The sequence below is a fragment of the Colius striatus genome, chromosome 21, assembly GCF_028858725.1.
Source record: "Colius striatus isolate bColStr4 chromosome 21, bColStr4.1.hap1, whole genome shotgun sequence".
In the NCBI taxonomy this organism is placed as follows: Eukaryota; Metazoa; Chordata; class Aves; order Coliiformes; family Coliidae; genus Colius; species Colius striatus.
In genome coordinates this window covers 3,534,707-3,548,749 of record NC_084779.1, presented here as the reverse complement: position 1 = coordinate 3,548,749, position 14,043 = coordinate 3,534,707, and the positions used below count along the sequence as shown (strand labels likewise).

At 54.4% G+C, this 14,043-nt stretch overlaps 1 protein-coding gene across 2 annotated transcripts in view; it reads right to left on the bottom strand.

Annotated features, from left to right (window-relative positions):
• PLEKHM2 (pleckstrin homology and RUN domain containing M2) overlaps nucleotides 1-14,043 on the bottom strand; it is a 29,277-nt gene that overhangs the window by 4,150 nt on the left and 11,084 nt on the right. The window contains exons 2-12 of one of the 2 annotated variants that reach the window (XM_062013131.1): nucleotides 11,502-11,608; nucleotides 11,150-11,259; nucleotides 9,671-9,770; nucleotides 9,126-9,213; nucleotides 8,509-8,695; nucleotides 6,314-6,373; nucleotides 3,527-3,761; nucleotides 1,728-2,492; nucleotides 978-1,047; nucleotides 800-890; nucleotides 471-535 (exon numbers count right to left, since the gene is read on the bottom strand). In XM_062013131.1, coding sequence (XP_061869115.1) covers nucleotides 471-535; nucleotides 800-890; nucleotides 978-1,047; nucleotides 1,728-2,492; nucleotides 3,527-3,761; nucleotides 6,314-6,373; nucleotides 8,509-8,695; nucleotides 9,126-9,213; nucleotides 9,671-9,770; nucleotides 11,150-11,259; nucleotides 11,502-11,608 — 1,878 coding nt within the window. The remainder of the gene's footprint in view (nucleotides 1-470; nucleotides 536-799; nucleotides 891-977; nucleotides 1,048-1,727; nucleotides 2,493-3,526; nucleotides 3,762-6,313; nucleotides 6,374-8,508; nucleotides 8,696-9,125; nucleotides 9,214-9,670; nucleotides 9,771-11,149; nucleotides 11,260-11,501; nucleotides 11,609-14,043) is intronic. The other variant, XM_062013132.1, reaches the window with a different exon arrangement.

The following is a 14,043-nucleotide window of genomic DNA, read 5'->3' as shown; positions in this document are numbered from 1 at the left end:
AAGATACGAACAAGCTGAGCAACCCACAGAGGTGGCAGCAGGGAGGGGGCTGCTTCAAACTCTCCCAGCCTCAAAGATTCACTGGCCAAAATGCTCCCCATGGACAGAGCACCCCACAAAGACACCTCATTGTGATGCTTCCAACACCCCTTCAGCTGGAGACATGAGGACAGACCCCCAACCTCACCTCCTGCTCCCCCCAGGAGGGCTGACACAACAAGTGCCACTGGCACAGGAGCAGAAAGTCCTTTGGTGCTGAGGTGAGGGAGCCCTGGCCCAGGCTGCCCAGGGAGGGTGTGGAGGCTCCTTCTCTGGAGGTTTCCAACCCCACCTGGGCATGTTCCTGTGCCCCCTGAGCCAGGGAAAGCTGCTTTAGCAGGAGCTGGGGCTGAATGAGCTCTGCAGGGCCCTTCCCACCCCCACCACGCTGGGGTTCTGTGATTCTATGACCTGCCCCAGGCTGCACTCACCGAGATGTAATCCAGCTCGTTATAGGACACAGCCTCCTCCACCATGTATGGCTTCTCTGCTGCCCCTGGCACACACACATACACACACACATGAGGGCAGGGCACAAGGCCCCAGTGCTGCTTGGATCTGGGGCAAAAACAGACCTGCAAACCCTTGGGGGACAACTCGAGCTCCCTACTGTGACTGCCACTGCCCCGGGGGAGAAGAAGGGACTGGCAGGAGCTGGCAGGGAGAGCTACAGTGTCCTAATGTAGGGATAAGGGATTTGGGGACCCAGCAAGCCTCCCTCCCTGCAGCTGAGCACAGGGGCTGTTTGGGGATGGGATACCTTTGCGGATCAGGTACACGTAGCAGTCTGTCAGCAGGACGTAGATGAGCTGCAGGTTCCCCTCCATGTGCCCTGTGCTCATTCGGATCATCTGTGTGGAGGGGGAAAGAGCTCTGAGCCTGTGGCTGCTGCTGCCTGAGCTGGTGCTTGGCAGGAGATGAGACAGCAGCCACCTTACCCTGAACAACTGCTCCTCGTTCTCCCGAAAGACATGGATCATCAGCAGGAGGAGATGGTTGTTGTCCACCCTGGGAAGAGAGATGGGAGAGGATGGCCACAGGAAGGGGGCTGGCTGAGCCCAGGAAGGGCCATTTCCTTCTTTATTGAACTTATCCATGATTTGGGCACCTCTTGACCCCCTAAAACCTTCTCCTCCTGAGCCTTGTGGTTCGTTTTCATCCTGGAAAAGGATGGTCTTTGCCTCCCAAACCGAGGACAGAGGGAAAAGTGGCAGCCTGAGCTCAGGAGGGTTTGGAAGATGCTCTCCCTGATGAGCAAACCCAGCCTGACTGTGAGCTCCTGAATATTCATATGGGATCTCATTAATATTTACAAGCATCTCAATGGTGGGGGTCAGGAGGTTAGGGCAGCACTTTCTTCTATTGTATCCAGTGCCAGGACAAGGGGTGATGGGATGAAGCTGGGACACAACAAGTTCCATTTAAACCCAAGGAGAAGCTCCTTTGGTGCTGAGCTGAGGGAGCCCTGGCCCAGGCTGCCCAGGGAGGGTGTGGAGGCTCCTTCCTTGGAGGGCTTCAAACCCCACCTGGACACGCTCCTGTGTGACCTAATCTAGGTGGGAGCTGCTTTGGCATTGGGGTTGGGCTGGATGAGCTCTAAAGCTCCCTTCTAGATGATCTCTAGAGGTCATCCAACCCTAGTCATCCTGTGATTCCATCCCCTGCCATCCTGATTCTCTCATTCTCACCTGAACTCAGAGGGATGGGTCAGCTCTGAAGGGCTGCCCTGCCCTTCCTCCACACCAGAGTCCTCAGCACTGCTCAGGGAAGGGCTGGGCTGCTCCTTCTTCACCTCTCCAAGATCCTGAGTGTTGGAAGCATCAGTCTGGCCAGTTTGAGCTTCATCACTTGCCCTTTTCCCACACTCCTCTACTGCCCCAACTGTTTCTCCTGCTCCGTTTTCTTCTTCTTCAGCAACCTCTGTGCTACCAGAAACATGCGGCGGTTGGCCAGGCCCTGGAGGGTCATGGTGGCCACCACCTGGTGCAGCAGCGTTTGGACTCTCGATGGTAAAGCGGTAGAAGTCCATGGGGGCTGAAATCCCCTCACTAAAGTCGCCAGAGGACGATCCATCTGCGGCCTCCCCTGGCGTGCCGGGCCGAAAGGACCGCCCGGGGGGCTCGTGGGGGCTGCTCCAGCCGCCGGGCTCCAGCTGATGGTTGAGTCTGTCCATCACCTTGCTCAGAGGCTGCCCAACGCTCTCCATGGATGTGTCCTTCAGCTCAGGGATGTGTAAAGCCACGTGGCCCAGGGCAGGGCACTCACAGCCCCTCTCCTGCTCCTCTGGGCCCATGGGAGCCTCGGCTCTGGGTGCTTCGTCTCTGTCGCTCAGCCCGTTCACGCCGCTGTCCCCGCTGAGCTGTTGGCTGTCTGGTACCACAGGCACGGGGTTGGTCACCAGCTCTTCAGCCTTCACTTTCTTCTTCTTGCCTGTTTTCTTCTTCTTAGCTAACCTGTGTGAGGAGAGAGCAACAGAGATGTGACTGTGCCTGCTTAGAAGGGGTTCCACCCTTCCCCAACAACTCTCCTTTCCCTATTGCAGAGAAATCCTTGTATCAAGAATGTCACTCGGTGTGTGGCCACAAAGAGCCTCCATCAGAAGAAAAAGCAGGGTACAGACACTGCTTCCTACCTAGCCCAAAGAGAACAGAGGCAGCAGCTGCTGGGTGCAGTGTCTTGAGCTTCCCTTGGCTGCAAAGGGGACCACAGAAACCCCTGTGTGAGTGCAAGATGCTGGGGAGGGAGAAGGTTGCAAGAGGATGTGGGGATGATGTGTCCCTGCCTGCCAAAAGAGGGGAATGCAGGCTGAAGTGTCTGGAGGATTGGTGTCTGCAGGTATAAACCCCCTCCAGCCCAAGAGCACACGAGGGTGACAGCTTTGGAAGTTGTTCTCATGGCACCCAAACTGCTGCCACGTCACTCTTGCTTGGGAAGTGAATGTGGTGCTGCCCATGTGTCTACCAGAGGGACATAACCCAGCTCCTCTGCTCCTCCCAGGAAAAACAGGGGCTGAGAACAAAGCCCAGGCCTGCTGGGCTGCTTTTGGGGTGTCCCCAGCCCTGGGTGTGAGCAGACAGAGCCTTGAGCTCTTTGTCTGGGTTAAGGGCTCTGAGGAACCCCTGGGGATCTCCTCTGGGAGAGTCAAACACAGGTCTGCTGAGGCATCTCCCTCAACAGGTTTAGCCACAGCTCCTTGACAAACAAGAGGAAGCACAGGAGAGGGAATCTGAGTCCCAGAGTCGCTGCAAAGCTGCCACCAGCTGGACAAAGCTCCAAAGAGGCATCCTCCAGGCTCTCTGATACAGACTGCTGGGCAAAGGGCAAAGTTGAGCCAGGCTGTAGCTCTACAGAGGCACTAAACTCCACTGAGAGCATCAATTGGTGTCTGGAGGTATAAACCCAGTGTGAAAGGGGTGGCAGATCATCACCCCTCAGGTGACAGATGCCACTCAGGGCCACGTTCCCAGGCCGGGCAGCTCTGTCCTACCTGATGACCTCCAGCTCCGTGCAGCTCTCAGACTGGTCTGTTCCTTCAGGGGTGGCTTCAGCCTTGTCCTGAGCAGCTGTGTGCACTGGGGTGGTCTCGATGGAGGATGGCACATCAGCTTTCTCCTCGTTGAAGGGGTTGTAGCGCTGGGTTGGGCTCTTCACAGAGGCTTTGCTGCCGTTGGCCTCGGAGGCGGTGGAGCGCGGGCAGCTGAGCGTGTCCGTCAGGTCTCCATCTGGAAAGACAAGGAGGGAAGAGTGGCATTAACATCAGCTCAGGCAGCTGGATCCCATCAAATCAAGCAAAGCTGCGTGCTGTGGGGCTCAGGGCACTACTGTGTTGCTCCCAGGCAGCAGCAGCATGAGCCCAGCTCAGCTTTAGAGGTTGCTGCAGGCAGCAGATGAGGAGGGACAGAGAGGCCAGCGTGTGCCCTGGCATTGCCCATCATTCCACACCCCCTGCCACTCACACAGCACCTGGGAGGAGCAGCTCACTCACCCAGGAGCCAGCAGCTTGGCTAAGAAGTTGAGGGAGTGTCTTTGGGAAGGAACTTGAAGGGTCTAGGGGGGGTCATGGTGCTCCTTAGCAAGATGACAGGGAGCTCAATGAGGCTGCTGCCCTGCCTTCTGGCCTCTCCTCTGTGAGAGAGGAACCAGAATCACTGGATCTTAATGGTTGGGAGGGACCTGGAAAGCTCATCCAGTGCAACCCCCCTGCCAGAGCAGCACCACCTAGAGCAGGGCACACAGGGACTCATCCAGCTGGGTTGGAATGTCTCCAGAGCAGGAGCCTCCACAGCCCATCTGGGCAGCCCCTGCCAGCTGCTGCTTTTCTCCACTGGCACAAGTCCCACATGTGTGTGGGGCACACACACAGCATTCTCTGGGCTCCCAAGCTGCACAGACAGGTGGTAGCACAACCAGCTTGGCCCATGTTAGTCTTCAGATGGAAAAGGAGCAGAGGGAGAAGGGCTACAGGAGTCATGCTTTGAGTTACCCATCCACAAGGTCATGATTGAAGGAAGGTTACTCATGCCCTGCTCTTCTCCAGCACCCTACATCCCAAAGCCAGACAGAAACCTCTTGCTAGGCCAGGACACCCCTGAAGGAAACCACAGCCCTAGCAGACTGATTCTGGGGGGAGGGGGGAAGGTTTTGAGGAGGAAAATTAAACCTCTTACAAAGAAAAACCCCCAAACATCGAATAAAGGGCAGGTTTTGTGATGGCTGGTTTCAAACACTGCTTTGCTCCTGAGGAAACACCCTCTGAGCCACGTGCAAGGCACAAGCTCTGCCAGGGGAAGGAAACCAGAGGCATTTTTAAGGCCCACATTAAAGGGAAAAGCTAATGTTTGAAAGCTATTTCAGCCCCAGGCTTCCAGCCTGCATCACCAAAACAAATGTCACTCTTCTTTCCCCTAAACCCTGCTGCTTCTGTTGAGACAACACAATCTTTGTCCAAAATACAGGGGTTTTACCCCCAAAAATGCATTTGCTGAATGGAAACAGGGAATTGCCCTGACTCTCTTTAACCTCTTGTTCTTTGCACAAACAGCCAGCAAGGAATCAAGCAAGCTAAGCTTAGATGAAACCTTCCCACCAGCACTGCTTTGCCTCTGAGAGCTGCACATGTGTGTGCACCCCAGCACCCCCTGGCTTCCCTCAGCCTGCACCCAACACCCATGGTGAAGTTGCTCACTGGGTGTTGGGTTTGGCAGTGTGGTTTGTGCACTCACTGTATGCTCAAGCTTGAGGGACACATCAAACCATCTGTGTGTGTGTGGGGTAAGAAAGAAGAGAGGGAGTGTAAGAGCCCAAGAGCAAATCCACATGGAATTCAGGTAGAATTTCCCCCAGTACTCAGGTGGTCCTTGGCCAAGGCAGTTCAGATCCAAGGCTCCATCCAGCTTTTAGCTGCAAAGGACAGAGCAGGGGTTGTATCTCCTCTGGGGGTGAAGCAGAGAGGTCTCCTACTCCTGTGATGTGCAAAGGCTGCACACAGGGACTGCACATGGAGGAAGGAGAAACAAATCCCTCTAAAATGGGCCCATGCTCTTGGACATAAAAGCTCAGACACAGCTGATGAGTTGGGTTTAAAAGTGGCACAATAAAAAGCCAAGCAGAAGTGCCAAAGTGCTCACAGCCATGTGCTGGGTGTTGTGGCTTCAACAGAGGTGTCTGGACACAGGAGAGAAGGGTCCAGGGCAAACAAAACCTCCCCAGAAGGCCCCACATGAAAGGAAGCAAGATCAGCTCAGCTGTTTTTCAGGGCTTTCAGGAACTCAGTGAAGGTGGATCAGTTTTTCACACTGTTGCTTTACCCCAAGGAGGAGATCTGGTGCAGCCTGAGGTGAGCTGGCTCCTTTTGGCCACCCACTGAGCCCCTGACAGCTTCACAGGGGGGTGATTTTGCCACTTTTATCTTGTAACTTGCTATAAAAGCTCCTTTATAACCCAGTCCCTCACCTACTGAGCTGCCACAGAGCAGTCAGGCACACCTCCAAGCCACAGAGGCATCACCAGAGGCAGGAAAGTGTCCCTCTGCTCCAGGATCACACATCCAGGTGAGGGTGAGGATACACCAGGAGCTGGGGAAAGCTTTACACATGGTCTCACAGCCAAGGCAGCCAACCTCCCACACCTTGGGGGAACTTTTCTGCTCCTTTCTGCCTCTACTGAATTCCATCAAGCTGTGGTGTTAAAGAAATGACCCAGGAAACATGCAGCAAGCTTCAGGTGGCAGCAATGCAGAGAGAAAACCAAAATGTAACAGATGAGTGTGTCCCACCTTCCCAGTCTCTGCTGGGCATGGTCTGCATTGCTGGAAAGACATCTCCAAAATCATAATCTACAAAAATGAGGGATAAAACTCAGGATTAGAAACACAAGTAGTGGGGAGGGAAGAAGGGGAGAGCATGAAGGGGATCTGGGGAGGGAGGTGGGAAAGGAGGGAAACAAAACAATCTTGCAATGGTATCTGAAATGCACATGAAAACCAGTTAAGGAACGTGGATGCAAATGGCAACCAGCTGCACCAACAGCTGCTCCTGCTGGGTGGCTGCTGAAGGGAGCTGCAGTGGGTCCAGGGAAGGGCAAACACCCCAACATGCAAAGCTGCTGGAAAGCTAAACCAGAAACAAAACAGTGGGTGTCATCCAGGGCTTGTGTGGCTCACCAGGATCTGCTCTGGGAAGCAATTCAATCACTCTGTGCCTCAGTTTCCCCACTTTACACTTAGCTGCCACAGATACTGTGCTGCTTGCAAAGCCAAGGGTCTGATCAAAGGGAAAAACCTGTGATCCTAGAACACCCTGCTCCACCTACACCCCCAGGGAAGGGAGATGCTCCTGCTGAAATGAGGAGCAGTGAAACAGTCACTGAAACAGCTACTGAAGTGAAACAGTTACTGAAGGTGGATTGCAGCAATGCCTGTCCCCCTGGGCTCAGCCACCTCCACCAGCCTGGGCCTGCAAGAGGGGATGGCATTTCTACATCACCCCCAAACCTCTTTTGCATGGGGAAACTGAGACACAGATCACAAGGGCTTGCCACAATGCCAACATCAAATTCCAGCTCCAAAATCTCCTGGGTCTCTACTTCAAACCCCTCACCTCTTTGAGTGCCAAGCTCCCATCCTCCAGACAGGCTGGAGAGCATGGCCAAAACCAAGTGACACCTCCTGCCCAGGTGACAGGGACAGGCAGGAGATGTGTTGGCACCACAGTGTGTTCTGCTGAGCAGGGAATAGGAGGAAAAGCCCAGGGAGTGCAGCAAGCACCAAAACAGCTGCTTGTGCCAAACCTCTGGGTACCAAGAAGCTTCTTCCTGTGACTTTTATTGATAAGCAACTTGTGCTGTCTCCAACTGACCTGTGATGCTGGAGCTCTGGCATAAGCAAAGTCCCCAGAAGCAAACCTTTCCATGCTTACAGCACGAGTGTGGATGTCACAGGTGAGCCCCAACCAGTGCTGTGCTTCAAAGGCCTCTGATAAAACTATGCCAACACCCACCTGGGGCTGTTTCTTCTCAGCATCTTTAATGGCTGCAGCTTCTACCTTAGACATAAAGGCAACTGGTGGACCCTTGTCTCAGAGGGAATCTGTGTGTCTGCAGACTCAGTGTGGAACTCTCTGTACCCCATTAACAGCACACATCATCTATTCCAGAATCCTCTCATCTTGCTTTGTTCCAACAGACACCAAATAAAGGAACAGGGACAACATCTATTGAATTAGGAACAGCAGCAGGGGAGCTGCTCCTTCAGGTGAACATGCTTCATGCAGGAGAAGAGCTCCCTGCCCCAGCCTGCAGTGGGTTAGGGGGGCAGGCACAAGGTACATGTACTCTCAGTTCATCAGGAACAACATCCACCCCTCTCTGACAGCACTAAGAGGGTGAGTAGGAAAACTTCTCAGTTTATTCAAGTGAAAGTGCATCAAGAGTTAAAAACAGCACCTCTGAGACCACAGAGAGAAAAGCCTCTGACAACAATTCCCCACCACCTCTGGCATATGTGACTGCAAAATGAGCAGAGAATCACAGAGTGGTGGGGGCTGGAAGGGACCTTTAGGGATCATTCAGCCCAACCCCCTGCAGAAGCAGCTCCCACCTAGATCAGGTCACACAGGAACGTGTCCAGGGGGGTTTGGAAGCCTCCAAGGAAGGAGCCTCCACACCCTCCCTGGGCAGCCTGGGCCAGGGCTCCCTCACCTCAGCACTGAAAGAGTTTCTCCTTATGTTTAAATGGAACTTTTTGTGTTGCAGATTCTTTCCATCACCCCTTGTCCAGTCAAAAAGTTTCCTCTGCACCCCTGCACCCCACATTCAGATACAGACACAACCTTTCACTCACAGGGATGGAAACGTGGCCTGAGGTGACTAACAGGGAAAATCCCTCTCCTGGTCCCAGCACCTCCCAAGGCAAGACAAGAGAGACTCACAGGCTAACTGCTGGGCTCTTCCTGTCTGTGAAAAACCACTGACCTTCACTGGATGGAGCAATGGCACTGTCATCCCACTCCAGGTTGGTGGAAGTGACTGAGTTGAAGGAGTTGAGGGAGAGGCTGTCGGAGCCGTGCATGGAGCTGGGCAGGCGCTCCTCAAAGTCCAGCAGGTACTGAGGCTTGTAGTAATCAGGCATGTAAGGGGCCAGATCCAGGTAAGGAGCATCCTGCAGAGAAAAGAGTGTGGGGTGAGGCAGGCTCTGAGTCACCAACACACAGAGAGCAGTGGAAATGTCCTTGAATGTCTTTCCTGCCTTCCAGAGGAAAGCTGGTGGCTCCAGTGCAATGCCAAGGGCCAATCAGCATTTCCTACCACCAACCACACTTGCAGAGCTCAACTCCTTTATCCCCATCCATCTGCCCAGCACCTGCCTCGTTCCTCTTCTGAACCATGCAGAGGAATAACCAAGCCATGGGAATAAACCCTGCTGCTGGATCTCCAAAGACTCCAATCCCAAGCCTGTCCTAAAAGCAGGAGCTTCACATTTCCAACTGGAAGGCTAACAAGAAGGTACACTCAGGACCAAGCAGCAGACCTGTGACCCTCAGGACTCTCCCTGCTCTCCCAGAGGCCTGAGAAACAGATCAAACACTCACCAGATCCAAGTCAAAGCGGATGAACTCCAGCCCTGACACCAGCGTCAAGAACAAGGTCAGATGATCGTGACTGCAAACCAGGGCGTTCCTGCAGCATGGGCAAAACACAAGAGCTTTAGAGATAGGGGGGGAAAAAAAGAAGGAACAACTACAAGCACCCTTCTGTGTTCTTGGTGGCATGTCTCCAAACTGCTTGTATAAATGGCCCCAGAGCTGTGAGGCTGCTGTTTGCCTCCTAAGTGCAATGGCAGAACTTTCAGGGCAGATGTGTGTGGCTCAGAGCAGTCAGGGATCCTCTTCCTGAAGTGAGCTGTAGCCACATTTCCAATCATCCACTGGAGCTGAGTCCTTGGACAAGAGCTCTGCAGCTTCTTGGGAAACATGGCAGGGGAATGGTCCACATTTAGGACCTTTAAATTGATCATGCAGAACACACAAGGGAAAAATTAGACCCTGATGAATTGCTTGTTCCCCACTGGCAAATTAGGGCTGGCTTCTGACAGGAAGGGATGACAATCAATGCCCAGCTAAGCTGGGATACTCACTTGACATAGTACTTGTGCAGCAGGCTGAGGTTCTCCTGAAACAGCCTCAAATAGCTCTCCAAGGAGTTTTCATTGAGGGCTAGGTACAGCCACGCTCGGCCTGGAAACAAACAGCAGAGAGGTTTATCAGGGGAGAGGGGAGAAAACCATGAGAAGCAAAATCAGCCCAGAAATGATCACAGATCAGTTCAAACACATCAGGTCTTTCATTCACATTTGTGTCATTCCAAGGAGCAACCAGTTGTTGGGGAAATCTTTGGGGGGGGGGAAAAACCAGTGGGAGATGGAAGGGGCAGGTTTGTGATTTGGAGTGGGAATAAGAGGCTGTGTGGTAGTTGGTTGAGAAGCTGACACATAACTGTGTCTCTCTAGCAAGATGGAAGCCCTGCCAGTAGTTCCAGGAGGGATGAGGAGACAGGAGAGATGGAGAATCATTCTAATTCAGCACAGGTGCAGTTTGGGTATCATACAAGTGCTGGTGCAGAGAGAGGATGCTCCGCTCTCACCGGTACAGGGCTTGGGGGATGGAGGGTGCTGGGTTAATCAGGCAGAGAGGAGGTCACTGGGCACTGTCTTGCATCAAAATCAGCCTTGATGGTCCCAGACATCTGCTACAGACACCTCAGAGCAGGGGAGAAGCAGCATCAAGCAAACAGCTACAGTGAGATGAATTGAAGGTGAGAGAGGCAAAGCCTCCTGTGTGCCAGAAACCCTTCCCCAGAGCACAGCACATTGCTTTGAGTTCAGGGCAGCACAAGCAGAGCCAACACCTGATCCTGAGGCATGGTGCAATGACTTGTCCCCCTGTGCTGGGCCCTGGGCAGGCTGCAGCTCCAGGGCTGTGTCAGTGCTGGGCCCCTCACTCACTGCCACAGGGACACTGAGGGGCTGCAGCGTGGCCAGAGCCGGGTACAGAGCTGGGGAAGGGGCTGGAGCACAAGGGGCTGGGGAGGGGCTGAGGGAATGGGGGTGTTGAGCCTGGAGAAGAGGAGGCTGAGGGCAGCCAGCAGCACTCTCTGACACTCCCTGCCAGGAGGCTGCAGGGAGCTGGGGGTCGGGCTCTGCTCCCCAGCCATGAATGACAGGACAAGGGCAAATGGGCTGCAGTTGGCCCAGGGGAGGTTGAGGCTGGAGCTGAGGCAGAACTGTTTCCCTGAGAGGGGTGTGAGCCCTGTGCCAGGCTGCCCAGGGAGCTGGGGCAGTGCCCAGCCCTGGAGGGATCCCAAAGCCCTGGAGCTGAGGTGCTGAGGCTGTGGGTCAGTGCTGGGCTGGGCAGGGTGAGGGCAGGGCTGGCACTGCAGCAGCTCCAAGGGCTTTAACAACCATAATTCAAGATTACAGGGTTCCCATCACCCTGCTGGCTCCCTCAGTCTGATGCAGCCCCAGCTCTCAAACACAAGCAGCACAACCTGCCTGTGCCTCAGGCTGTCCCCAAGCCAAGGTTTGCCCTCGAGTGTGGGCAGTGCCTGTGATACTCACTGCGCCCCAGGTTGGTGGCCACATGCTGAAGCACTTCGATCTGCTTGATGGCTTCCCGGCGGGTGAAGTGAACAACCAGCACCCAGTAGCCTGATGAAAGATCTTGCAAGCTGGGAGAAGAAAGCAAGCCAGAAGAAGGTTAAGCAAGAGCTTTGTTACCTCCATCCCAATTACTGCCTAGATGGCTTCCTTATGCTGAGGCTACAGGCTACAAGCATGTTCCTGTGTGACCTGATCTAGGGGAACCTGCTTTGGCAGGGGGTTGAGCTGGATGAGCTTTGGCAGGGCCTTTCCCACCCCCTCCATCCTGGGATTCTAGGACAAGCAGCCCAGAGACAGGCTCCATGCTCACCCATAGAGCAGAGCGTGGTCTAGATGTTCGCAGAGCCGCTGCAGCACCTTGTCGTGGTTTCTGATGGCCGGTGTCTCATCTTCACAGGCAGCAAAATAGCTCTGCAGCTACAAAAAAGAACACAGGATGGCTGAAAGAGCTCTGTGGAGAGGGACCTGAGGGTGCTGGGGGAGAACAAACCCAACATGAGCAGCAACGTGCCCTCGTGGGCAAGGGGCCAGTGGCAGCCTGGGGGCAGCAAGGAGAGTGTGGGCAGCAGGGCCAGGGAGGTTGTGCTGCCCCTCTGCTCTGCCCTGCTGAGGCCTCAGCTGGAGTCCTGTGGCCAGTGCTGGGCTCCCCAGCTGCAGAGAGACAGGGAACTGCTGCAGAGAGGCCAGTGCAGGGCCAGCAAGATGCTGAGGGGCTGGAACATGTGTGTGAGGAGGAAAGGCTGCAGCCCTGGGGCTGTTCAGCCTGGGGAACCCAAGCCTGAGCTCAGGGGGATCTCAGCAACACAAGTGTTTAAAAGTGGCTGTCAGAAGGATGGGGCAGCACTTCTTGCCGTTGTCTCAAGTGCCAGGACAAGAGTTTATGGGCACAAGCTCGAACACAACAAGAGCCACTTAAACCCAAGGAGAAAGTCCTTTGGTGCTGAGGTGAGGGAGCCCTGGCCCAGGCTGCCCAGGGAGGGTGTGGAGGCTCCTGCTCAGGAGGTTTCCAACCCCACCTGGACACGTTCCTGTGCCCCCTGAGCCAGGGGAACCTGCTTTAGCATGGAGTTTGGACTAGATGAACCCTAGATGTCCCTTCCTGCCCCCACCATTCTGTGACTGTGTGAAATGCCCTTCCACAGCCCACAGTGGAGGCAGATGGAGAAGCCAAACCACTCCCAGTCAGCATTAAATCGCTTTTGTTTAATCTGCAGGTTACTTAGAGAGTGTAGCAACTGCTTTTAAGACTACCCTAAAGGCAGTAACTCCCAGGGAAGCTTTGTCCACATCTCAGAGACATGCCAGTGTGGACATCCACCACTCCTAGCTGTGTGCTGAGCAGGCAGGTTGTGCTGCACAGCCTCCTCCTGCACAGCCTCCACTACAGCAGGGTGCTGGTGGCTCCTCTGCAGCAGCACAGACAGCACAAAGCTGTCCAGAACAGAAAGAAACCAGAGCTCTGGGCTCTGTTTGTGGCTTTGCCAAGGATGAATCCCCTCCTCAGTCTTCTCTTGGGAAAGAGAAGACTTCCAGATGGGGAAGGGATGAATCCCCTCCTCAGTCTTCCCCCTGGTTGGGGAAGAGATGTTGCTTCCAGGTACAAAAGAGGCTCCTAGTGCAGGATCCTCAACTCCTGCAGCACGTGAGACAGAGGTTTTCTTGTTCCAGACAGCTTGACTAACCACAGCCATGCTGGCACTGCTGCCAGGCAGCTGAGAGCTGATGCAGGCATGTGCATGTGGGACTAAGGCAGTTCAATTAACCCTGAGCCACCTGCCTCCACTGGCACGAGGACAGATCCTAAAACTCAGCACAGCTTGACTCATCCTCAGGTAACTCGTTGGCAGCTGCAAATTAGCTCTGAAGCCAGGGCTGGCCTCGTGCTCTGCTCACTTTTACCCTGTTCTGGGCTTTGCTGAGGCTGCATCTCCAATACTGTGTCCAGGTTTGGGCCCCTCTCTACAAGGACATGGAGATGCTGGAGAGGATCCAGAGGTGGATACCAAGCTAGGAAAGGATTTGGAGCACAACTCAGATGAGGAAGGGCTCAGATGAGGGATCTGGGGCTGTTGAGCCTGGAGAAAAGCAGGCTCAGGGGAGACCTCTCCCTATAACTACCTGAAAGGAACCTGCAGTGAGGTGGGGGTGGGTCTGTTCTCCCAGTAACAAGCAATAGAACAAGAGGGAACAGCCTCAAGTTGCCCCAGGGGAGGTTGAGGCTGGATGTGAGGAATGTCTTTGGTGCCAGGGCTGTCAGGCATTGGAAGGGGCTGCCCAGGGAGCTGCTGGAGGGGTTTCAGAGCTGGGTGGGTGTTGCACTGAGGGCAATGGGCTGGTGGGTGATAGGGCTGGGACAGAGGCTGCACTCCATGGGCTTAAAGGTCTCTTTCAAGCCAAAACTATTCTGATTCTATGCTGGGAGCCCTCAGAACCTTGACACAGCATCAACTGCTTTTCTGCTTCTGCAAAACTACTCACTAGAAAGCCCAGAAATCCCCTTACACCCAAATCCTCTGGCCCTGCCCAGCTGACCCACCGGCCTCCTCCTGGCCCTGGAGCTTACAGATCTATTTAGGTCCCTGTCTCACACATAGTTGGCATTCAGACAGGGAGATTACTCAGCCAGGATGTAATCCCAGCTCTGTGTGCCACGTTTATTTGGGCTGGCTGGTGGTGAGTGAGCAGGGTTCAGCTGAGCCACGACAACACGTTGCCAAAACACATGCCAGCATTATTTTGGTGACACAGTCAGCCTTTGCCAAGCCTCACTGGTTAGGTGGTAGATTTAAACATCCAGAAACTTGACAGCATGGCTCTTGTTGGGTTTTTTCTGTCCCTAGAAACTGTTTTCT